This window comes from Pholcus phalangioides, unplaced genomic scaffold, assembly GCF_987345545.1.
Source record: "Pholcus phalangioides strain wild (caught in Gottingen) unplaced genomic scaffold, Ppha-v1.0 ptg000039l_1, whole genome shotgun sequence".
In the NCBI taxonomy this organism is placed as follows: domain Eukaryota; kingdom Metazoa; phylum Arthropoda; class Arachnida; order Araneae; family Pholcidae; genus Pholcus; species Pholcus phalangioides.
The window spans coordinates 1924049-1948915 of NW_028301625.1; the positions used below are offsets into that span (position 1 = coordinate 1924049).

The window sequence follows — 24867 nt, forward strand, 5'->3', positions numbered from 1 at the left end:
CTCATCCCAATGAAGCCACCTGTCGGTAAATGTGGGGATCTCCAAGAACGTGACCTCAAGTGAGGAGCAAATGTCCTGCAGGCCTAAATTGAATTGGTGGATCCTACTTCTATACCCCATACTACCCCTTGGCAGTACTGGAATCACTCATTCCCACCCACAGTATTACTCGCAAAGGAAAAATTTTGATGATGAAAAGTACAATGAAAATGAAATGAGAGCAAGAAAAAGAAAGTTCAAGTCTAGTATCAAAAATTAAAAAAGGGTAGAGAAAAAACACTTATCTCGCAAATCCAACAATGTGAAGTCTTAAAAATTAGAGAGTAAATTAAATGCACAATGTATAAAAATAAAGAGAAAACACAGCAGAGTATGACCCAAAAAAATATAACTCATGAGAACAAATAAAAACACAAAATGGCAAACAGACGCGACAGATAATCCTTTGGCAATGGTTCCAGATAAAACTATTGCTACTGGTCGACGAGCTGAGCACGATAAAAGCACGTTCTCTCTCTCTCTCTATCCCTAACGCGGCCAAGATGAACAATAGCATATATGCATAAAATACATTATTCAGATTGTCGTAAACAAAATAAATTTATGCAGCACATAATTGAAATGTAATGTAGCATGAATATAGTTTTTGACTAATACCTGAAAAGTTTTGGAAATTTATTAGGAAACACAAGATAGCCTATACAACAACATACATACATTTTTGGAAATGTTATTGTTTTTTTTTTTTTTAGTTTAGCCTAACAGTTTTCCTTTGAAGTTGACAGTATTGCACAATTTATTCAGGAAAAAACCTACTGATGTTTATAAATTTTATATACACATCATCAACCAATACTTGAATTAGCGTAGTTTTCTAACAGTGAAAGAGTTGATTTACAACAATTGTTGTTTTATCACCACCATCTATAGTGATCAAAAAGTAACAAAAACAAGTGGAAATTCAATAATTTGAATAAGCATAGGTGATGCAGTTTGGACAGAAAGGCAGGATTTTATTAAATGTCAAAAATTTTATTGTCAAAATAGTTACATTTATTACAGACAGGTAGTGCTAAAGTTGAAAAAAAATTTAAGTGCCATCTGTTGATGAGAAATTAACTATTTCTGAAATGTAATTTCTCTTTTATTCAAAATATTTAGGTCTTTTTGTGAGAAAACGTCAAGATATCACTTGCATACAATGAATGTTGTACAAAAAAAGTGTTTTTGACTATATTTTTCTAAGTTTTTTTTTTGCAGTACGTTATATTCAAATTATTTTCTTGGAAAAGACTATTTTTTTGGTATGTTATATACACAGTGTATGCTTTAAGCAGGGTATGTTATAAAAAAGAAAATATATATAGATGCAAATGGATCAAATTTCAAGGATAACACAACCGTATGTTATATCCATAGGATATGTTATACGTGTACACGACTGTATATTAGGTGAGGAACAAATTTCTTGCCAGAAATAATAGGTGGCGACAGACAAGCTGCAATAGTTTAGTCTAATTTTTATAATTGTGATCGTTTTGGAAATGTTAAAGTGTGCTCTAGTAGTACATAAATTTGTTAGTTGTTTGCAACTTTTAGGTGTTATATGTGATGCATAAAACGTTTGTTGAAAAATCTAAAATTTGTCGCATCATTTGGTTCTGACTGGAGACCGAAACTTAGTGCTTCCAGGGCTGCAACCGCAATAAATTCTGTTAGAGGAGAGTTCACTGTAAGTGCCAGAACAGTCAGATACTGGTTCTACTATGGACATTCCCCTCGACAATCCAACTAGAAATTGTCCGGTGCGAGCGCAAAAAAAGTTGCCAGATGAACACTGACACATAAGAAGGTCATACAGTCTGTCTGGTGGGATCATCGTGGAATAATCTTCTATGACTTTCTTCCCAGTGGAAGAACAACCAATGCTGAAGTGCATTATGGTTATTTCGATGATGTTCATGAAATTTTGAAGCAGAAAAGAGCATCGCTCGTGAACCACAAGGATGTTCTTTACCTCCAAGATAACACTAGGCCACACACTGAGAAAGCCACAAAGATAAAAATTCAGGAATTGAGTTGGGAACTTATGGAGCACCATCCACATTCTTCCAACCTTGCTCCCACTAACTCCCACCTATTCCTATCTTTACAGATTCACTTAAACAAGAGCAAACCGAACACTTCTGAATAGATCAAAAATGATGATGTCAGTTTTCTCAAAAAAGAACTCCAGATTTTTTTGAACTAACTTTGCAAAAATTCAAACGGAGATAGTTGAATGTTACAGATAATGATGGGGGAATTATTTTTGAAAAGATATTTCTTGCCTTTTTTCTGAACAATAAATTTCTGGCATGGACATTGTTTCCCACCTAATATACAAATACAAGGCCACTACAAGCAAAATGCCCACCAAGGTGACAGAAAAAGATGCCCATAACAAATATGGATGCCATATATTTCTAAAATACAGCAACCCAATTAAAAATGCAATCATAAAAACTAAACTATAATATAATATGATTCAAGTCAGGGCCTTCATTTGACCATCTATAAAAATCCTATTTTGTGACTTTTCTAGTAATGTTCAACAACTTTTGAGCTGTATTTGCACTCATAATAGTGCTGAAATAATTGATGATACTGGCATGTATTACTTAGTGAATGACAATGTAGTTAGGAAATACATCTTTGCAATGAAACCTGTGTTTTTCACAAGATATACAGGACCAAACACTGTTGGCAAAGGAAGCATGTTTAACAGTAAGAAAACCTATAATGCCTTACAATAACTATACGAGTCTATATTACCCATTTATACCCAGGATTGTTTGTGTGAATTTGGAGAATTGTTTTTTACATTGTTTGTTGTTTTAATTTTTTACATAAATACAAGATGAAACAAAAAAAAATCAGTTCTGAAGATTATAAACACTCATTATTTACCTTGAAATACCAAGATCACTTGGAATTAGAGTTTGCTTTTCCTCTTCCATAAAGCCTTAATTACTCGTTTTCAAAAAAATCCACAATAAATATTCCCTACATTTTAGGATGTTTATTATATATGTTTGTAATCCCACCCTAAATTTATACAAAATAAGAATTAATTCTATATATGATTAAACTACATTTGTCAAAGCACTTTCAATCCATCCAAAAACAAAAATACGATAAAAGCTAATTAATGCTAAATAAACAAAAACACGGATGATTTTCTTGCTTTATATGATAACGCAATAAAACATTTCAAGTGGAGACTTCTTAAACAGGATCCATGGTGTTCAGTATCACCAATGTTTAATAAACTGAGCATGTGTGCATTCTGTTCTGACTGGTAATCCATTCCTTCCTTTAAAAACAGCACTCGTGTAAATGTCAGAATTTTTAAGCTTTTGTTTGCTCTTTTCATTATATTTTGGCCAATTGTTCAACTACATTTGTGTCCAAAAGGACACAGTACTTTTTACATATAGAAAAGAATAGCAACAAATGTGTACATAACATTTCGCTTGAGAAATTTTGTCTGGTCACTTTTTTGAATATGTGAGTATTTGAAAAACTGTCATTTGATAGAAATGAAACTGAACAAATCCACCAAAAATTGGTTCCAGAACATTTTGTGCAGTTGATATACAGTAGTGCTTAAAAGTCTTTGGACAAATATAATAATACCAGTAGTACCACTGTATTTGCATGCATCACTAGGAAACTAGAAAAGATTAGGACTTTAAATACAGAGCATAATTTAAGAATTATACAATAATTCTTGAACTGAAAGGGATATGTTTTAAAAATATCCCAAAAAAGTGTAATTGCTCTATACAAAAAAATGAATCGAAATATATAATCTAAAATGAATCTAAAATCAACGCCTGTCATTGTGATGTGTCAAAAATGTGCAGTTTGCTGCAAGAAAACATTTTAAAACTATTTTCATTTGAATCAAATTCAATATAAAAAAAGGCTGAAATAAGAAAACAATTAAAAACCAAATTTCTAATAATTCTGTGGTGTTTAGTCACAACATAACTCCAAAATCATATTTTTGAGGTATAAGCATTTTGATTGTTATTTAAAAATCAAAAATAAAGCATACACACAAATACAAATGAAAATATCATACATCAGCATGTTGTTTAGCCGTGTGCATGTATTTGTGCATTTATCTCACTTCTAATTAGTTATAATTAGCAGGACTTACTTTTAGATCAAAAAGCCAGGTTTTGGAGATATCATGTTCTGACCAAACACCACAGAATTTAGAAGGAATTGTTCTATAATTTAATGTAGAGCAATCTTATTCAAAATTGAGTTTGAATTTTGAAATTCCAAAAATTTTAAATTTAATTTAAATAAGATTGAGTCAATAAAAGATCGTTGGCAACACGTTGTACGAGTCGATGCAAGTGTTTTTTCTTTGCTCCATGATATTATTTTTATTTTTGTTTTTTGCTCGCTCATTTTTTCGACTTGGATTTTGAATTTTTGTTAGTATGTGTAAAATCCTAATCTAAAAACTTATGAGGCAATTTATGTAAATGAGAATTTGGTCGTTGATCAAAAAATTATAATTTGCGGTCTTTGGTGTTTCATAGCGAAATCTGACTAAATATTTCATCATGGAAAAAAATGTAGTGGCCGGCTTCCAGTCAATAAAGCTGTGTCTAAATGCACACTGTGTGAAGGTTACTGGCACCCGAAGTGTGTTAGTTTTTCAGATTCTAACTTTAAAAAGTTGTCGAAAGAATCTAAGCAGAATTGAAAATGCAAGTCTTGTGAGTCCCTGGAGGGTAAGGATCTAACAATGTATGAGTGTTTCAAGAAACAAATGCCTGCGATATATCAAAAAATCACTGATAAATTTTCAGAGGAATGCAGTGGATTACGTGGTGGAATTTCTGAACTTAAAAAATCGATCAAATTCAATGTGACATCTTGTGAGAAATGAAGTCTGAGTTGACGGATGTGAAAACTGAGTTGAAGGAAATGAAACTAGCAAATGAGAAACTACAATCCAAAAATATTCTGCTGCGGAGAAAAATTCAAAATGTGTATGATGAATTAGATAATATAGAACTTAGATCTAAATCAATGAATATTGAAATAGTAGGTGTCCCGGAAGAAACTGGAGAAGATGTGCTAAAAATCATATCAAATATTGGGTAAGTCCTAAATGTGTATGAAAATGAAGACATTGTGAAACAACACAGGGTAAACACGGTTAATAAAAACAGGACTAGACCGATAATTGTGAAATTTAGAGACAGTAGTATCCGAGATAAATGGCTGAAAGCCCTGAAACTTAAAAAAAGTTTAAATGCAGAAGCGATTGATGATGCATATCCAGATTTAAAGATCTTCATTAATGAACATCTCACAAAAAACCTGAAAAATCTGTTTCTCCACATTCATCAGTTTAAAAAAACGAACAATTTCAAATTTGCCTGGATCGAGAATGGTAAAATATTGCTTCGTAAAGAGGAGAGTGAGAATGCACACCACATTCGTTGTTTAGATGACTTGGACAAAATACTTACCTAGAGAAAATGCTGGATTTTCAAGACAATATACAAATAGATATTTCCTCGCCTTACCTTAACTCTTTCTCTGTGATATCACAATTCATGGAACTTGCAGGTAATTTGAACATATTTCATTTAAACATAAGAAGTACGCATGAAAATTTTGATCAATTATTGGTATATTTAAATAGATTGGCCCTTTTGTTTGACCTGATATTATCAGAGATGCCACCAGACTTTAATTTACCTGGGTCCCGGGACCCAGGGTATTTGAAAAATCGGGGTCCTTTTTGAGTGAAAGTGGGTCCCCTCTGAAAAAAAACTTGATCTTGAAAAGAATTATGCCCCCGCCCCATAATTCACTGGTATCTCTATGAATTTCCTTCCAACATGCCCCAGGTCTTTGATTACCTGCTTATATTTCTTCATTGAGACTGAGCGGTGGGTCATGTTCTGGGTAAGAGAAGGTATCTGTGAATCACGTAATTTTTTTCATTTCTAAAAATATGTTCTATCCAAAGGTTCATTTACTTTCATTGTCTACTAGTAGGAAAAACTTGCAAAGAAGCTCATTAGCACTGAGAATTTAACCTATGGAATTCTGCACATGTAATAAATCTAAAACAAATATACAGTTGATCCCGCTTATAACGTTTCTCCTTTTTAGTATGTTTTTTCACTTAGTACAACTTATTTTCATGGTCTTAACAATAAGTAATTCTCATTGAGATTTCCTGTTTAAATTGTTTTCCTATATTTTTATGACGGTTTTGAAAAACGTTATAAGCAGGATCCACTTTAACAGTTGAAGGTACACATTTATAAATTTACTAATAATCAATCTATAAATTCCCTTCTGATTGATTTTACATTTCGTTAAAAAAAATCTTAGCACTTTCAATATCTTCTGATCAAATTTAAAGCAAATCAGATTCTCTCTCTCCTCTCTCAGACACTTATCTTCTCATTCTCTATTCACACTTTGGTTTTCCTGATAAAATGATTTTATTTTCCTTCCCTGATGGTCCACCATTCTGATCTGTTGCCATTTAACTGCCACATATTTTCACACCTGAATATGGGAGCTACATCAGATTTGTGTTGGAGAAACTTAACAGTGTGCTTATGTGTGTGTGTGCCCAGCATTTGGCATGTTTTGTGTTCAGTAGGTGGTGCCATCTATCTAGTGCCACAACTAGATACTTTCTCAAACGGGGCAAGTACACATTTTGGCACACACATGTAATGTAGAAGCAGTTATAAAGGGTGAATTTGGTGGCCCCCCCTCCAGTCCAGAGCCCAGGACACTAGGCCCGCCTGTCCCTCCCAGTTGCGGCCATGCATCTATCCTCCAAACTGGTAATGCATGCATTTGAAGTTCAATGTATGCATATTTGTGTTGTAGGTCTGTGTGATCACCGTGGCAACCAGTAGTTTTTTTCAAAGGAATAGCCAACTCAAAATTTGAAATCTTTAGAAAATCACATTTTTAGCTGATTACCATTGCGCAATCGTAAGTTCCAAACATGGAGTTTCACCAAAAGCAAAATTTGGGGGAGGTTATAAGGGGCCTCTTCCTTCCCCCCCCCCCCTTCCTGGAGATCAAAAATTAAAAATATTTTTGTAGAAAATTAAAATATTGGAATAAAATAATTTCTTTTATATTATCTGTGAAGAATTAGATCCTTGTGCCCCTCCAAAAGCCGATTCTGCTTACACATTCATGATTTTAGCAATGCGAAACAGTGACTACCACATAGCAACTAGATGATGAAACTGTGGATCTTCAAGGCAGAGTTTTTACAGATTCAGTTTTTTCCATGATATTGGGAAGGTTTTACAATTTGAACGGGCGTTCCAATCCTTTACGATTTTAAAAAACAATGCGCATTCGCAATTTGTAGGAACAAGACAAATTTACGCCATATGGACGCAGTCTTTTAATGCCGGCCGATACCCGTGAAAGTACCATAATTTCCCGTATATAACCAGAAGGGAGAAAATCTGCAGGGTAATTAAAAATCCAAAATTTGAAACTTCTGTACACGGCCAGATATCCCTAATCTTATTTTTCAACAACCCACCTGTATATCAATACAGTAGTCTACAAAGTAGTGAAACCAGTTTTTCAAGGTCGCTCGATCATGATACAAGGGAAAATGTTGGGGAGGTTTTTCTCTTTACTTTTTTTTCTTCTTAGAAATAGGAAAGAATGCGTCCCGGAGGACGCGTGAACAAAATTTTTATGCGTCCTTTTCCGAAATTTTGGGCATTTGACGTATCAATGGCATCTCTGATTATTATCAGAAATTTGTGTAAAAAATAATGAAATAGACCTTTATAATATTCCTGGTTACTACAGCTTTTACCAATGTCGCTCCCGAAATAGATCGGCAGGTGTTATGGCATTTATAAAGGACCATTTGAGTGCATTTCGAAAATTACAAATTAATATAATTACTGCAGAAGCATTATATTTATATCATGATCATTTTGATGTTTGTGTAATTCTTTTATACCAATCTTTTGATTTTACTGTCTTTGAATTTTTAAATAAATTTCGATCAATCGTGAATAATATAAAATATAAAAATGTCATATATGTGGGTGATATAAATATAGACATACTGAAGATAAATAATGAATCAGATGAATACACAGGTCTAATGGCTGAATATGGATTTCAGTCATATATAGATAAACCCACTCGCTTATATGCTTGTCTTGATCATGTTTTTGTCAGAAATTGTAAATCTGATTGGAATTTTAGTACTACGATAATTGAACTTAAAATTACTGATCACTGGCCATTAATCATAAAATACCATTAATCACACATACTGCAAGGCCGATTTTCCAATTCCGACAGTCAATGGCCCATACACTCGCGCAGAGAAGCACAGTAGGGGCTGACAAGGCTTTAGCTCTGGAGCCTGAGATAGTTCTTGATTATTATTTTTTCACACATTAGTGGGCCCCACTATAAAGGGGCTCGTGAAAAAACTGGCCTGTGCGTGCCGACACTCTCAACTTACAGGGCCCTGCTTCAGGATGTGGAAGGGAGCATTGGACCAACCAAGGGCCCTTTCACATATTCCTATTCACGTATTTTAAAGTCTGATATTATATGCTTGTTATTTGCTCTATCGTTTGCCTAGATCACAAGCTTGTCACCGTATTTCAGTGGTTCTCAAACTTTTGTCACACGCGATTCCCTAGCCTAATTCATGGTTCATTGGCAGCTTTCCAGAATAGTTTGGTAGATTTTCTCATTTTAAAGAATCACTTCAAAGCATAGACAGACGCGCAAATCAATACCTCAAACTCGTCGTGATACAGGGTCAGAACTAAAGTGGGAAGAGGTGGAGGGCAACTACACCAGGAGGGAACTGTTAAGGGCGAGCATTTTAGGTGGGAACAAAAAATACTATTTTAAAATTATTGAATTTTGGAGGCGGCAAAAATCCTAGGTACGGCCCTGCCGCGAGGCTGCACACTTTGCATCGCAAAACAATTAATGGCGAATGATTTGCCAATTACATCACAGACCCTATTCTAGTTTGGGATTTATCTTCTCGAACTCTCCCATTCAGTCACACACTTACTGCACGATTTGTCATTAGCTATAGCTAGTTGGTAAAGGTTGGCACGACAAAAAAAAAGCTGTAATTGCAAAAAAAAAAACTTTCTTCCTTCATGGAAAAAAAATTTGTGTTCTTTCTGTTGGCCCCCCACAAGATAGGGCTATAGCCTTGAGGCGCAGGACAATTACTATCATTGGTTTTTCCTGCTATAAATTTACTAGAGAGCCCCTTCCCCAGTGAAAACTCTAGATTTGCGGACCCGCCAAAGATCCCAGCCTATGGCCCTGCTCCACAATGTGGGGGGCCATGTCCCTTCTCTTATGGAAACCAATATTGTTTCCAAGAGGTCTTTAGTCCACAGCTTCAGGGGAATATTGCAGATGTTAAAAGGTCCCAACAAACAAAGAGAAAGTTGTTCTTTTTGTTCATCCAGCTAAAGAGCTTTTCCCTTTACCCATAATGTGATACTCATCCTCTTCCCCAATATACACATTGACTTGTTTATTGTTTACCCCCCCCCCCCCCAGCAAAAAAAAAAGAAGCTTGGAGAAAAGAAAAGGATAAAGAAGAAAAAATACTGAATGCCCCGGAAAAAAATAGCGATTCAGAAAAAAAAATTAAGATGTAAAAAATCTGTGACCTTCACTCAAATTTTATGACTTTTTTCTCATTCTGCGACTTTTCTGTGATGGTAGACACTATGTAATGGGGGTAGTCAGGAATCAAAGCAATAGAAAGTTGCTCCAGACCAACTTAAACAGGATTGGAGTATGGGCAAATGAATGGAGCATAAAGTTTAGCGTTGACAAGTGCATGGTCACTCCTATTGGTTCGAATATCTCGCGTTTCTCTTACGAGTTGAATGGTGTCACTAACCTGGAATGTAACTAGGGTCACCGATTTCACAATTCTCATTGACTTAGGTTTTCTGAATATTGTCCAGCGGTGATCAAAAAAGCAAATAGAATGCTTGGTTTTATTTTCAAAAAGGTATCTTCTCGTTCTCCTAAAGTCATTCTTCCGCTTTTCCGAGGCTTAGTTCGTCCTGACCTGGAGTATGCTGTAAGGTTTTGGAGACCATAGCCACAGAGGGACATAGACTTAGTTGAAGGGGTGCAGAGAAGAGCTACGAGTGTCGTTGTTGACACACAGAGCTTGAGTTATGAAGAGAGATTTCATTTTCTGAATATGTTTGCATTGGATGTGAACACAGGTGGCGGGGGATATGATCAAAGTGTTTAAAATTTTCAACGTGATGGATAGGATGGATCATGAATTATTAATACACTGTCAATTGACTGCTTTTGCAAGGGGGACATCAGTATTGATTGGTAAGGGACAATTCCAGGTTATGGTGTGTCGCAGGGAATTTTTCTCTAATAAGGTTGTTAATAAATGGAATAGCTAATCCCTGGGGGTAGTAAATTGTAACACAATTGACACGTTTAAAAAGAAATATGATAAACATGTTGGGGTAAATCGAAAAGCTATCCATACTTAGAATAAGACAACCATAAATGTTTTTATAGGCATTGTATATTTTATTATGTATATACCATGTGTACAAGTATGAAATGCGGATTTCAGAAAACAGATGGTGCACCAATGCAGTTTGTGCTATAAAGATTTGACACTGCGCCATTTTTTTGTGTCATCAACAAGTGTCAGATGCGCATGAGTGATAAATTGGAAAAGTGTGTGCATAGTGTTGTATTGTTGTGTTCAATATGTCGAAAGTTATACTGAACAAAGAGCATTCACAGACAGCATTAATTTTTTTGTTTTCATTTGAAGAAAATTGCTGCTGAATCATACCGATTACTTCGAGAAGCTTATGGTGAACATGCTCCATCGCAAGATACATGTGAATGATGGTTTCGGTGTTTCAAAAGTGGCGACTTCGATGTTGCAGACAAGGAACATGGAAAACCGCCAAAAAAAAAAAAGATGTGGAAGCATTGTTGGACGAAGATGATACTACACAGACACAAAAACAACTCGCAGAGCAATTGGGCGTTAGTCAACAAGCTGTTTCCAATCGCAATGCCCCATGACAATGTGAAATGCTCCTTGACAATGTTCAATGGTCAATGTGGAATGCTCCATCACATACGGCAAAAGCGGTTCACGGCACGTTGGAAGCACTCAGCTGGAAGTTCTATCCTATGCGGCTTACTCACCAGACTTGGCTCCTTCCGATTACCACTTGTTTGCATTGATGGGTCACGCACTTTCTGAGCACCGCTTTGGTTCGTACGAAGATGTGAAAAAATAGCTCGATGAATAGTTCGCAGCAAAAGGGGAAGATTTTTATTGGCGTGGTATTCACAAATTTCAGGAAAGATGGGGGAAATGTATAACAAGCAATGGAGCATACTTGGAATAAAGCACTTTTTATCATTCTTCCGAATTTAACGTGTTTTTAAAAAAAAAAAAATCCACATTTCATACTTGTACACCTGGTATATTGTTTCTAGTTTTCGTAATTGCATTTTTAATTGGGTTGCTGTATTTTCAAAATATATGACATCCATATTTGTTATGGGCATCTTTTACTCAGCCACCTCGTTGGGCATTTTGCCAGTTGCAGCCTTGTATTTGCTACCTAAGCTAATTTCAAGACCTCATTTATATAACATACACATTAGTTTGTAAAGCCATTGGAATTTTGGTTTCGCACCTTACCTGAAAGTTTTTATTTTAGTGGGTAATGTCATTTCAGGTTCCATAGGGAATTTGGGGTCACTTTGCCCCTTTTCTAATTGCCATTTTTTATTACAGTACCTCCCCCAGACCAACCGTGACCCCGCTCTGTCCCCCTAGAATATATAAGCTGGTTCATCTCAGGAGACACAGTGTAAATATTAGAGTACCAACTTTTTTGTCATTTATCAAGGGAGAGACAAGACAACGAGGATCTGTGCACCCAGGTGAAAGATGACATTTATTGCATGACTCCCCGAGCCCTGAATAACTTATTGACTGAATGTGACAAAGACGAGATATTGAATCAAAATAACATTCAGTCGTAAATACAGAATTCCACAATTGGCAACTTCATGATAGTAAGACTTATGGGAAAAAAATCTATCAAACACCACATATATAAAATTATGAACTAGTATGATGATGAAGATTTAGAAGTTTCTTTAGTGAGAACAAGCAATATAAAAGGGAATCTTCCAGTTTACCTCAGGTGCCAGATGAGACGTGTGTTTCTCTCAATGACATTATGTGCTCAAGAAAAAGACAAGTGTCTCCCATTCAACAAAGATTCTTCTAGATGTTTTTGCAACTAACAGTTTTAGATTATTTTAGAGGTTTTTTATGTGTTTTGTTTAATTCATCCAATTTGAATGGCAAGAGAGTTATGAGCTTTTCGATTAAGTCAATTTTTGTAAAAAATAAAATTTCATCATTTTGCATTCTTTTTGTTGTCATTGTGATTTTCTTGACACCCAGTGTTGGTCACATTGCCTTAAATCCACTCACAGCCTTGTTATATACACAATCAGGTGGTGAGCAAAATAGGCCCATTATGCAGGGTGATTTTGCCCACCCACATTATTTTTTCACGAAAAGGAGGGGTGATCCATTAAAATAAAAATTGTATAAATCATATCTATGAACCATGAATTGAACATAAAAATTTTATTTTTGACTTTTAATCAAGGGTTTGAATGAAAATAGTCAATTGCAATTTTAAAACTGGGCAAAGTCACCTCAGTTGATGGTATATTTTTTGCAAAGTTCAATTAGACAGGACAAAGGAAAGGAAAGAAAAACTGAATTCAAACACAGGGCTCCCACTCAAAAAATTAGAAAAAGTAGGAAAAAGCAAGACTAAAAAGTAGGACAAGGAGGGTACCCCCCCCCCCCTAAACAACATATAATCACAGCATAATAAAAAAATCCCTTAACAATTCTTTTTTTTTTATTTTAAAAAAGTTTTAAATTCAATTTTTCTTTTTTTTCATGGTACTATTTCAGTATCCTACAAGATTGACTTAAGCCAAAGCAAAATGACAGAAATGACTTAGTTACAAAAACAATTTTTGGTCAAAACAGTGTATTATCAACCACAGATAATTCTTTTCTATCTCTCCTCACAATATACTGTATATTATTGGTTTTTTTTGAGTCTCCCAAAGTGCAGAGTCTGTCAACTCTCTTTGACAATGCACAGCAAATTATGAAGACATGCAACTTTTTTAAGAGTTTAAGAATGACGCTCCTTCGAGACCAATTTCAAAAGCACAGTGCAAAATGTGTAAATTATAAGATCTGATGTAAATAAGTCAAGGTGAACCAGATAGTTTTACTGTGCTGTCCCTCCTTGTTTTAAAGGGATTTGTTTACATTTTACTGTTCAATACCAGCATAATCGTTTTTGACAAATGAAGCACTTTCATTCCTAGCTATTTGCTGAGCATTGCAAATATTGTTTTTGCTTCTGCATGCAATAAAAATACAGAAGCCAATTAAATGCTAAAAACCTAGAATAGACTTATCAGGGGTGAGGTGACAGTATTTCAGAAGTGAAGTGAGTGAAGTGTAATGATTGAATTACATTTGTATCGTTTGTAGGTCTGTTGCTCTTTGCTGTGGCGAGACTTTTTAAAGGGGTACATTTCGAAAAGTCTATTTCGGAGCAGTTTTGTAACAGCAAAATTCAGGATTCAGAGCAGTTTTGGAGCAGCAAAATATAGGATTCAGAGCAGATATTTATAAATTGAAGCAGCAAAATTAACTTATAAGAATATTTTTGTTAATCCTCACCCCTTTTCAAAATAAAACAACTGCACTGTCTTTTGTTATCAAACATCTTTTCATCAGCTTGTTTTTTGTTGTTTCAGGTTTTTGACACCCTATTTTTAAGAGCGGCTGTCATAAAATTTTTCACACCAGTCTATTTAAGATGATTTTTGCTTATTGAGGGCACTATTTACTGTCTGGAACAGCAGCACTTCAAATGGGCTAAATATTTTCTATATAAGTTTTCATTTTTTTACACTCGGAAAGAAATTGTTGCAAAATGGGAGAGAATTTTGGAAGAATCAAAACGATGTTTGGCAATTCAGCACTTGTTATTTGGCAACATTGGCGATTTAACGCTTGTTATTCTGCAAAGTTTCTAAATTAGCATTTGTAATTCGGTGGATATGCTCTTTTCACTCCCAGAATAAACATTTTTTCACAAAACATCATCAGGATTAGATATAATCACGATCAACTACAGTAATTTCTGCTGCTTCCAGTGGCGACTTTTTTTTTTAAAAACGGAAACTGACTCACATTTGTGCTTTAACCCTTTACGGCGCACTACCCTTTAAAGTTGCAATTTCAACAAAACATGTTGTAGACTGTCTACTTAGGCCTAAAGGAGTACGCAGGCATAATTTTGTAAAGATTGCACAAACCGTTTTGATTCTATGGGTGTTCCATAAGCGGGAACACTGTGCCACCAGAGTTCTGAAAAGTGCGTCTAAGCCACCATCGCAGTGAAGCACGTAAATGAGTAGCAGCTTTTGCATATGAATGAAAAAACACTGTACTATACCTCTGTAGCAGATTTAGCATGACCCAGGGTGCACCACGGGGAGGCTTGCTACTCTACACCCCCCTCCCCACCCCAAAAAATATTTTTGGTTATGATTTTTTATGAATTATATTTACAATAAAGAAAAAATAAACTATGTATATATTACTTACAAAAAAAATATCTACACAATTGTACGGTAGTGAAACTCAACAGCGAGAGCAAAATAATTCATGCAGCTCTAAGTAAAGATGACTTGAGCTATACAGATAAAATCATCTTTGCTTGAAACCTCCCCACAAAATTCCAAACGATCACATTTCCTACAAATGTAATATATAATTTCTTGTTTTTTTTAATAGACAACCAACCCTCCCTCGCAGCATCTGATATAACTTGACTTCATTCCTCTCAAACAGAGAAAAACAGAAAATGTAAACACAGATGTTTCCTCTCGTCATCGTGTTTGGTTGTGTTCGCTGGTGTGGGTGTGGCGCAGTGTTCCAGTTGATGGAACATCTTATTTTATTCAACGATTCTTCGTATGTTTCCTGTGTAAAAAATTAAAAATAATATAGAATAAATAGTTTAGAGTACACAGCCAACGATATAACATAGAAATTTTTTTTCAAGCAACCTTTTTTGTATATCAAAAAAATATACAAAATTTCTTTTAAATACAAGGATTTTAAATAAAGCGTTAAAGTTGAAGATCATGGATTGCCTAGTGTGGTGGTTTCATCTGTGATTAAAAAGGAAAGTTCAAAGTAAATGGTAAACCTATTTTTATCTATTTATAATTGCATTTAACGGTTTGAAAAGCTAGTCAAGTTAGGAGTTTCATGCAGTGGAACACCGAACAACAAAGGGTTACAGCTGAAAGACCATTGCAAACCATCTTCAGTTACACGATCACAGATATTATTGGGGTTTCGCGATGGAAAGCCCAATGTGAGGGGCTGATAGTTTAAATAAGGCAATAGTTTAAGTAAAGTGGAATAAAACACACTCTTCTCGAAAAGAATCGTTTCATGGCAAGCTGGAACAAAAATTTTTTGCCATGCTTTCCAAAATTCCGGGCATATTGAAGCAAAATTTGCTATTTGGTGCAGAAAAATATGAAAATATACTATTGGAACAGGATGGCGCAAGATGTTAATTTTGGCGCAGTACGGTATAATTGGCACAGAGTTCCCACTTCTGACCTATATATCCAACTGCTTTGTAATACAAACTGTTGTTTCACCTATACATAAACTGCGCACTATAATTTTGAATGATGTATGTTAGTTACTGTACAAGACCATGAAGTAGTAAATACAAAAACATTTTCCCATCCAAACAGAAGTTTTGATGACGACTCTACTTGTTGAACCTTCAAACTAAGCAAATGAAAAATTAATAAGCCAAATGATCCACATACATCCCCCAAATAACCTTGAAAATGATACAATTTCTGCTTTGGCAGAATCCTTGATTGCAACCTACAGCATATGTAATATTTGGCAATATATTGATTATTCCCTGCTCAATTGAAATCAATTACACAAATTATGTTGATAGGATTTGGTAAAAAAGTAAGACAAAAACTAGAAAGTAGGACAAAGGTAGGACATTTTGCCAAAAAATAGGAAAAGTAGAATGAGTGGGAGCCCTGGGTTTGCCATTTCCGTTTCCTCGTTCTGAAAATATGGCAAAAGATTCCACACTTTGCAACTTTCTGCAGAGTGTGAAAAACAAGTTTTAAATTCCAGTTAGAGAAGGTTGGATTGAGATCTAAGTCTCCTGCTTGTGATGTGTTAGAAGAAAGACAAATGAATGGAAGTAGAAAAAACTGTAAATATGATTTTGAGATAGAAAAATTCCAATTGATCTATGTCTCATTTTGTAAGAAAAACAGGCTGAAAAAGATTAATGAATAGTTTTGTAACTGACCATCCCTACAACCAGTAAATTGAATTATGAAGATGCAGGTATATCATTTTATTTTCAATGGAGATCATATATGAAATGATCTCATATGAGTCAAGTTTCACTGTCTTCTTCATAGAAGATATATAAAAAATCTATGCATGAACAGGATATCACCCTGAGAAGTCTATAATGTTGACTTCACTAAACTGTCACCAAGCAGGTTAAGGCATGCAGATATTTTTTAATGGACTTCTCTGTGTCACATATCCTTTATACAGGGTGCATAGGTGAACCATTGATCCTAGAGGCATACTTCTAATTAGAAAAAGTATCCAAATAACCTATAGTACTCAGATATGTCATTCATGTTGCAAGAGGTTATATAGTTATTAAAATAAAAATGTTAACTTTTTATAGACACTCTGTGCTCAAAACCCAATTAGAAAGTTGTTGCCCTCTCTCCAGATGCCAACCAAAAAATCCACGTTTTCATGTGCCATATTCACTGAGATATTCAAATTTGAAAAATGGAGGGAAGTTGGGAAAAACCAGCAATACATGCTAGTAGACCATTTTACCAGGTCCCTCTTCTCTTGAGGCACCCAGGTGGGCCCATGTGTTAAGACAGCACTCATCACCACCACATGGATGGTCAGCATCTAAAATCACGAGTATTCAATCACTTGGAACTTTCTTGAGAAAATCTATTCTTTGAATGCATTTTTTTTTAATAATTCTGAAGATATCTATTATAACACTACATTACAAGAGAGTGAATATGAGATTGATTGTATGAGTGACCAAGTGATTAACCACATGAGTGACCGAGTGATTTACTGTATGCATGACCAAATAAATGACAGTGATTGCTTGTATGAGTTCCAAAGTGACAGTGATTGACCATATCGGTGACCAAGTTATTAACCACAAGTGACCAAGTGATTCACTGTATGAATGACCATGCGAGTAACAGAGTGATTGACTGTGTAAGTGTCTAAATGATTGACCATATGAATAATTGTATGATTGACCAAGTGAGTAACGGTATGAGTGTCCAATGGAGTTACTGAGTGATTAACCATATGGGTGACTGAATGAGTGAGTGCTTATTTGAGTTTTCAATTGAGTGACTGTGTGGTTCACTGTGTGAGTGACCATATGAGTAACCATAATAATGACCAAGTGACTATATGAGCGACCGTAATAATGACCAAGTGACTATATGAGCGACCATAATAATGACCAAGTGATGGAATGAGTGACCAAGTAAACAACCGAATGAGTGACCAAGTGAATGATTGAATGAGTGACCAAGCAAGCAACCGTATGAGTGATCAAGTGAGACTATGAGTGAGTGACCATATGATTGAACAAGTGAATGACCGAATGATTGACCAGATGAGTGCCTGCAAAGATGATCCCCCTCTTCATCCCTCCTCTTATAGGTGGTTATGTAGTACTTTAATGGGCCTTAAAAATTTGGAATTTGCTGTGAAGCATAAAATAATTGTTTCCAAATTTACGTTGCAGTGAAACTTTTCAACATAAGCTAGATTATAACACTCCTGAAGAAAAACATTAAAATCCCACAAACTACCTCCCCCATGCTTAATAAGTATGACAATGCATTTGTGATAGCAATACATATTATGCTTTGTGTAAATTTCTGCCACATACTCACCTAACATTTACACAAGGGGCGAAATGTCAGGTGTGAAATGAGATATCCGGTGCAACTTATGTAGTCGCTCACTTGATCACTCATACAGTTGCTCACTTGATGATTCATACGATCACTTACTTTGTTACTCCTGCGGTTATTTCTACGGTCAGGACAGGTAAAATGCCAATCGAGGTAAATGTCCAATTTACTTGATCATTCATGCGACCCCTCATACAATCATTCATATGTTCACTATATGGTCATTCATACCATTGCTCATGCGTCAGGGCAGGTAAATGTCACAAGTAGGTGTCCAACTCACCTGAATGCTCATACGGTCATTTAATTGGTCATTCTTACCATCAATCATCTGATCGCTCATACTGTCAGGGCAGGTGAAATGCAAAAGGAGTAAATTTCCAGTTCAACTTGATCATTCATAGGGTCACTCACTTGGTCAGGGCTGGCAAAATGCCATCAGAGGCTAAATGTCCAACTTACTTGGTCATTCATACAGTCACTCACACCATCATTCAAATGTTTACTCGTACGATCATTCATATGGTCAGAGCAGGTTAATTGTCGCGGGTAAATGTTCAGCTCACTTGGTTACTCATATGGTCACTCACTTGAACCATCATTCATATGTTCTCTCATACGCTCAGGGCAGGTGAAATGTCGGGGGGGGGGGGTGGTAAATGTCCAACTCTCTTGATCACTCACCAGGTTGCTCATATGGTCAGGGCAGGCAAAATGTCAGGGGTAAAATTTCTGGGGGCCAAATATAACAGGGACGAAACGTGCTAGGGACGAGATGTCTGGGACAAAATGTGTGGGGCAAAGATTCTATGAACCAAATAAGTGTGATATCTTAGTTTCGAAAGGTAAGAAATATTTTTCGTCCAAATGCTTGAGACCTAAGAAATTTGACTGGTATCAAATTTGTTTTGATTTGTCAAGCCCTGGTTTGAGTTTATTTTTTATAGCAAGAAAAAGTACTATAAAATAATACCAAATTACCATGTTCACTCTTGCCCATTTCTTTTGCATAAAGTTTCAGTGGATCACCAATTTTTGTTTTGGCATAAGATAAATGTTTCATTGCTTCTCTGGCATTATTATCTAGTCGAAAAATAACCCTTCCTATTCTTTCATCTGGATTATTATCCACTCTGCAAATACTCGCTTCTTCAATAGGACCAAAAGTACTAAATACATCATGCAACTGTCTTTCAGAAATCCATGGGAATATATTGTTAACATGAATGATAATCATGGCCAAGGTTGAGCTCTAAAAAGAATAAAATACAAGCACACTAAAACAGCAATACTAATATAATAAAAGAAACAATATTACAGAATCCTAATACTACTCCAAATCTTTATTCTGCTGCGCTAAAATATATTTAACAGTTGATATGCAGTGGTGGACAGTGCTGTCATAATGCATGGGCCCACTCGGACGCAGCCTGTGGGCCTCAAGTGAAGGAGCCTCATGATACTACGACCTGGTTAAGATTTCTGAGATTAAGCATGTAAACTGGTAAGCAAGCATTCATAGTCAGATAAGGGGGCCTGATGCTCTTGAGACAGCCCTGGTGGTGGAACAAACCTTAAGGAAAGGTGAACAATTATGATTTAAAAAAGTAAAGCTCAAATATGCTGCATATATTCAATATTTGTTTTCAAAATAAGGTCGACAACTCATTATAACCATCTATCCACTCATTATAACAAGTATGACAGGTCAAAAATATTTTCCTATTTCCACTATGTTAATTTTTATCCAATATAACGATAAGTAAAATTCATTCATTCCATTACAACGACTGAACTCAGCTTGGCCCTCTCATTGTTTTTTTTTTGGACAAACCTGTTGTTGAGTGTGTTTGACATTGCCTTTTTTTATGCTTGGAGAAGATAAAGCGTTTTGTGTGTGTGTGTTTTTTTTTTTTTTGTCATTTCTATGAAAAAACTTGTGGTTAATTTTATCTTTCCCAAAATAATTTCGCCAGACAGATGACAATAATGATATGACAACTATTTCGTTTACTTAAGACTTTTATTTCAGCATTAATCTTTAGATTTTACAACAAAACATTTTAAGCCTGCACAACATTCATCGGTAAATTTCCTTTAAAGTTTTAGCTATATCACAGATTCAAAACGTTCTCATCCGATCAGTCCATTGATTACACCCTTCGGGATGTCACTGTCACAAGAACACGAAAAGTTCACTTCTTGATTGATCCGTGCGATCTCCTGGTGAAAAGGAAGCTCCATAGCAACAGCATCATGTTTCCGAAGGGACGAACCTGATGAATATCCCGTCACAGATGAGAACCGACATCTCGTAGACTTCAACACAGGCTGAGTAATTTTTGACTAGAAGATGAAGAGGATGATCAACGGATCGAATGGCGCCGAGGCACTCAGCTAAATTATCAACTCATGGCTTCCAGAATGAGGTGGGATGTAAACACCACAAATGAAATGAAACAATCAATCAAATAGATCAACAACTCATGGCTTCCGGAACGAGGTGGGATGAAAAGAAATGTAACGATCAACGTCCAAAAACCAACGCGTCTGTTCACTGCATACTACTGGCATATAAGCAGGGCCGTCATTTCAACTTTTTCCAGGGGGGGGGGGGGGGCAAAGAGCATGTACTAAAGGTACGCATATATATATATATTTGTATATATATAACCATTTGTAATGTATTTTCATAAGCTAGGCCCCCCCCTGCCCCCCCCCAAAAATGACGGGCCTGCATATAAGGGAAAATTCCCCATCTCACAATATTACCGGAATCAATCCGTATCGAGATTCGGCGGCGCTAGAACACTTTCACAAATAAATTTGCATATTCATATGAACTTAAAATATTGTAGAACTATGGTATTCAGCATCTGGCAGCACAAAAGATCGTAAACATGGAGGTCAATCGGCAGCAAATGGTCTCACCGATTGATCCCAGAATCAATGTAAAAGGTAATAAAAATATAAAAATGACTAGAAAAGGACCATTTCCGGCGGGGCCTAAATGGTAATGTTACAACACGTTGGCTCACACTTAACTACTTGATGTTTTGCATCTTTATGTAATTTCTCAATGGGAGAATACACAGGCAAGTGAATACATTTTCATTCTGAAAATTCTTTATTCGATACGGCTATCTTAAAAGAATCGCTAAATATAAAATAGGGTCATGTCACATTTTTTCAATTTTTGTTTTGACGGATTCGTGTAATAGAGACAACAACGCATCGTTTTATGGTAAAATGGGTCAAGTCTCGCCGCCAGATGTTGAGGAAAAACAAATGTTAAAAGTAAAAAGGTGTCTAGTCCAGGACATGACAACTTTTTATATTTAGTTTTCAAAAACGCTTACAGGTGGCAGCAGGGTTTCTGTTCAGTTAAATGAGGTTTTCTTCATTTACATTGCTTTTGTTCCCTTGTTTGTTGACCAAGGGTTGTTGTTATTTGACATTAATAAAACATAGTCGTTAGTGAATCATGGAAGTAACATCAGACTGTTCAGACTCTTCTTCGTGTCAGGAGGAAAACGTCTCGACTAAGCAAAGGAAACAAGGAGTGAGAAATACCTCAGAAAAAATTACCCTGTGATAAGTCTTTTTGTCAGGGCAAAATCCCTATCAAGAAGAATGAAAGATTGCACACAGTGGATCAGATATGGATTTGATCAACCAGAATGCATTAAAGTTTGCTGTAGTAAAACTTGAAAGTAAGGACATTATCAATTTCAAGACATGATGGCCTAATCTGTACAAGAAGAAAGTCTTAAGTTTGGAAAGCAGGAGAAAGAATGCCCCAAAAGAACAAAAGGTTCTTTTTCTATTGCCAAATACAGTCCAATCCTGTTATAACAAACTTCAAGACACCGGAGAAATCACTTCGTTATAACGAAATTTCGTTATAAAGGAATTTCAGGTCGCTTACATTGTTCCTATGTGAATTATTTGAAGCATTAAAAAAGTGTTCGTTAAAACAAGATTTTCGCTGTAACGGTATTCGACTGTACCATCAATTTTTTTCTTCACAGATTCATCCCATACAGTGGAATGTACACAATACATGAATGGTATTAGTTCACAAATCTTCCCACTAAGAAAACCTAGTGTAAAACTAATAATACCTCAAAGCAAGGCTTATTCATCGACAAAACTTCCAATAACCAAAGAAAAAATGGACAACTTGAATAAAACAAAAAAATACATCCCAATGGAGTATAAAGATTTTTTGGGACCAGATTTTTAGTCACCAACCATTAACTCATTAGAAAGGCAACCGGAAGAGGAGTACTTTTGATCCCTGTCTAATAAAAAGTTTGTATAGTATAAAACGCAAAATAAAGTTTGTTTCATTGTGTACATTTGTTTATTTATGTGTTTTCTGGAGATTTTTCATTGGGGCTCTAAAATGTTTAATTGTAAAAAAAGGTCATGTCCACATCAGACTTTACTCTCTTGTGGCTGTTATTAAGCAATAAAATTTTAAAATCCTCTATCAAGGCTTCATTAAATGTATTCCACAGACTCTACAATCAAATTTTTTACTAAAAACAAATTACTGGAGAAGATGAGACATGAGCCCTTTTTACATTTAGCGATTCAAATAAACATTACGCTATGTCTTTAGATCTCAAATTGAAAGTTTTGGCAGAAGTTGACAATAAAGTGATGTCAAAGGCTAAAATAGCAAACCACTGAATATTCCAAAGAGTACTTTGTTCATCATAATTAAAAACCCTGATTCAATTAAAGTGGAAGAGTTTGGGTTTTCTTCTTTACGTAGTCGATCACAGGAAGGGAAATTCCAACTGTTGGGCAAAGCATTGCATGAATGGTTGAAACTAATGTGATCAAAGAATATTCCGGTAGATGGAAACATGCTAAAGACAAAAGTTCGAAGTTTTGAAAGTTTTTCTGAAAAAATGGACATTGATGAATAAACATTCAAAGCATCAGACGGATGGTTAAAAATTCAAAGTCAGACATGGTGTTTCTTTCCAGAAGCTTTGTGGTGAAAGTGGAGCAGTGAATCAAGAAACAGTTGATGCATGATGAGAAAACTAGTTGAAGAACATGATTGAAAATTTTTGCCCTGGAAGACATATTTAATGCTAATGAAACAGGACTTGTATAAGATGGAACCAGATAGTTTATTGGTTCTCTTATGTACAAATATGTCAGGTCCCAAAGCAGAATGTTTTGCACTGTTCTGCAACGAGTCCTTGGCTGACTGAAAATGTTCCAGGGAATTAAAAAATCATGATTTTTAAAAATAAAAAAAATCAGATTTTTTTTATTAAAATTAACTGACTGCTTATTTTAATTAAAACAAATCTTGCTAATCATTAAGAATGCATATTTTCATATCCCATAACTGTTTTTTCTCCTAATTGTTCAAATTTAATTAAGCATTAATGAATAAACAACAAACGGACTACAAACAAAAAATATGAACACCAAAAATCAGTATATATATAACATGAAAGGTCATCACATTCAAATTAACTTCATGGATTAACTTTTTTTTTAATAGAGAAAAGTGTTTTTATTCATGAGGCCCCTTATTAAAGTGAATGAGCGGTGGCAACTCAGTATCATACATCTGGTGCAGACATCTCAATTCACTCAATGTACAACCAGAGGACCATTCAGCATCAACTAAATAAAACAAATTCTATTGGTGAGATTGTTTCTTGCACAATTGGTGGATGTGTTTCTGACTTGCATGATGTTGCTTAATAGTTTAAAATTTTTTATTATTTCACAGATTTAATGAGTTTTGGTAACAAAACAAGAAAACAAAATTTTAATACAAAAATAAAGTCAAAAGCCCAATGATATCTATGTTGGTACATCACCTATTATTATTTCGAATCAGCAATTAGGGCAAGGCTTTATACAGAAAATTATTCCTGTTTTTTAATCATGGAAACCCTAGTGCCACATTGCAATGCACTGAAAATAGTGCAGTTTAGCTAAGTTTAGCTCCTTATATTTTTCTGCACTGTTTTCCATGCACAAAATCTACAAATAGAGCAGCTTTCTTTCTGCACAGTATTTAGGGATTAAGTTCAAATCTATATCTACCACAGATAAAGATCTTCTATACTTCTTTTAATCACAAACTTTATCACATATCAGTAACATGCAAACCATATCAGGTTACATTTACTTCAATACCATTGAATTTATGTAAAGAAAAAACAAAATTTAAATTTTGTGATTTAAATCAATGATTTTTAAAAAAAATCAAGTGATTTAAATCAGCATACTCTGAAATGTTCTGCAGCAAAAGGCCCCATAATAGTGTTTTCTACATTTTCTTAAAATTCTTCCAGATTCTTCTGCAGTAGTACTGATTATTCTGTGACGTATGTCACAGATTTTGGCATATTCTGCTTTGGAAATGTCAGGAATAGAAAAATTTCCTCTTGTGCTGATTGGCAAGTACAAAAATCCAAGTTGTTTTAAAGGTGTTAAAACATTGCTGGTTTCCCACAAAAATCATGCAAAATCATGGATGACAGCAAGCATTTTCGAAGAATAGTTGAGGAGTTTAGACAGAAAAATGACAAATAAACGAAGAAAAATACTCATTCT

The 24867-nt window shown here is 35.1% G+C and overlaps 1 protein-coding gene across 5 annotated transcripts in view; it reads right to left on the reverse strand.

The window, feature by feature from the left end:
* Nucleotides 1–24867, reverse strand: part of LOC149065449 (polyadenylate-binding protein 4-like) — a 46105-nt gene that overhangs the window by 10839 nt on the left and 10399 nt on the right. For 2 of the 5 annotated variants that reach the window (XM_089253528.1, XM_089253527.1), the window contains exon 3: nucleotides 19249–19519. The exons of 2 other annotated variants lie outside the window; for them this stretch is intronic. In XM_089253528.1, the coding sequence (XP_089109654.1) occupies nucleotides 19249–19504 (256 nt within the window). In that variant the 5' untranslated portion in view covers nucleotides 19505–19519. Of the gene's footprint in view, nucleotides 1–19248; nucleotides 19520–19609; nucleotides 19841–24867 lie in introns of those variants that run through there. One more of the 5 variants, XR_016195602.1, reaches the window with a different exon arrangement.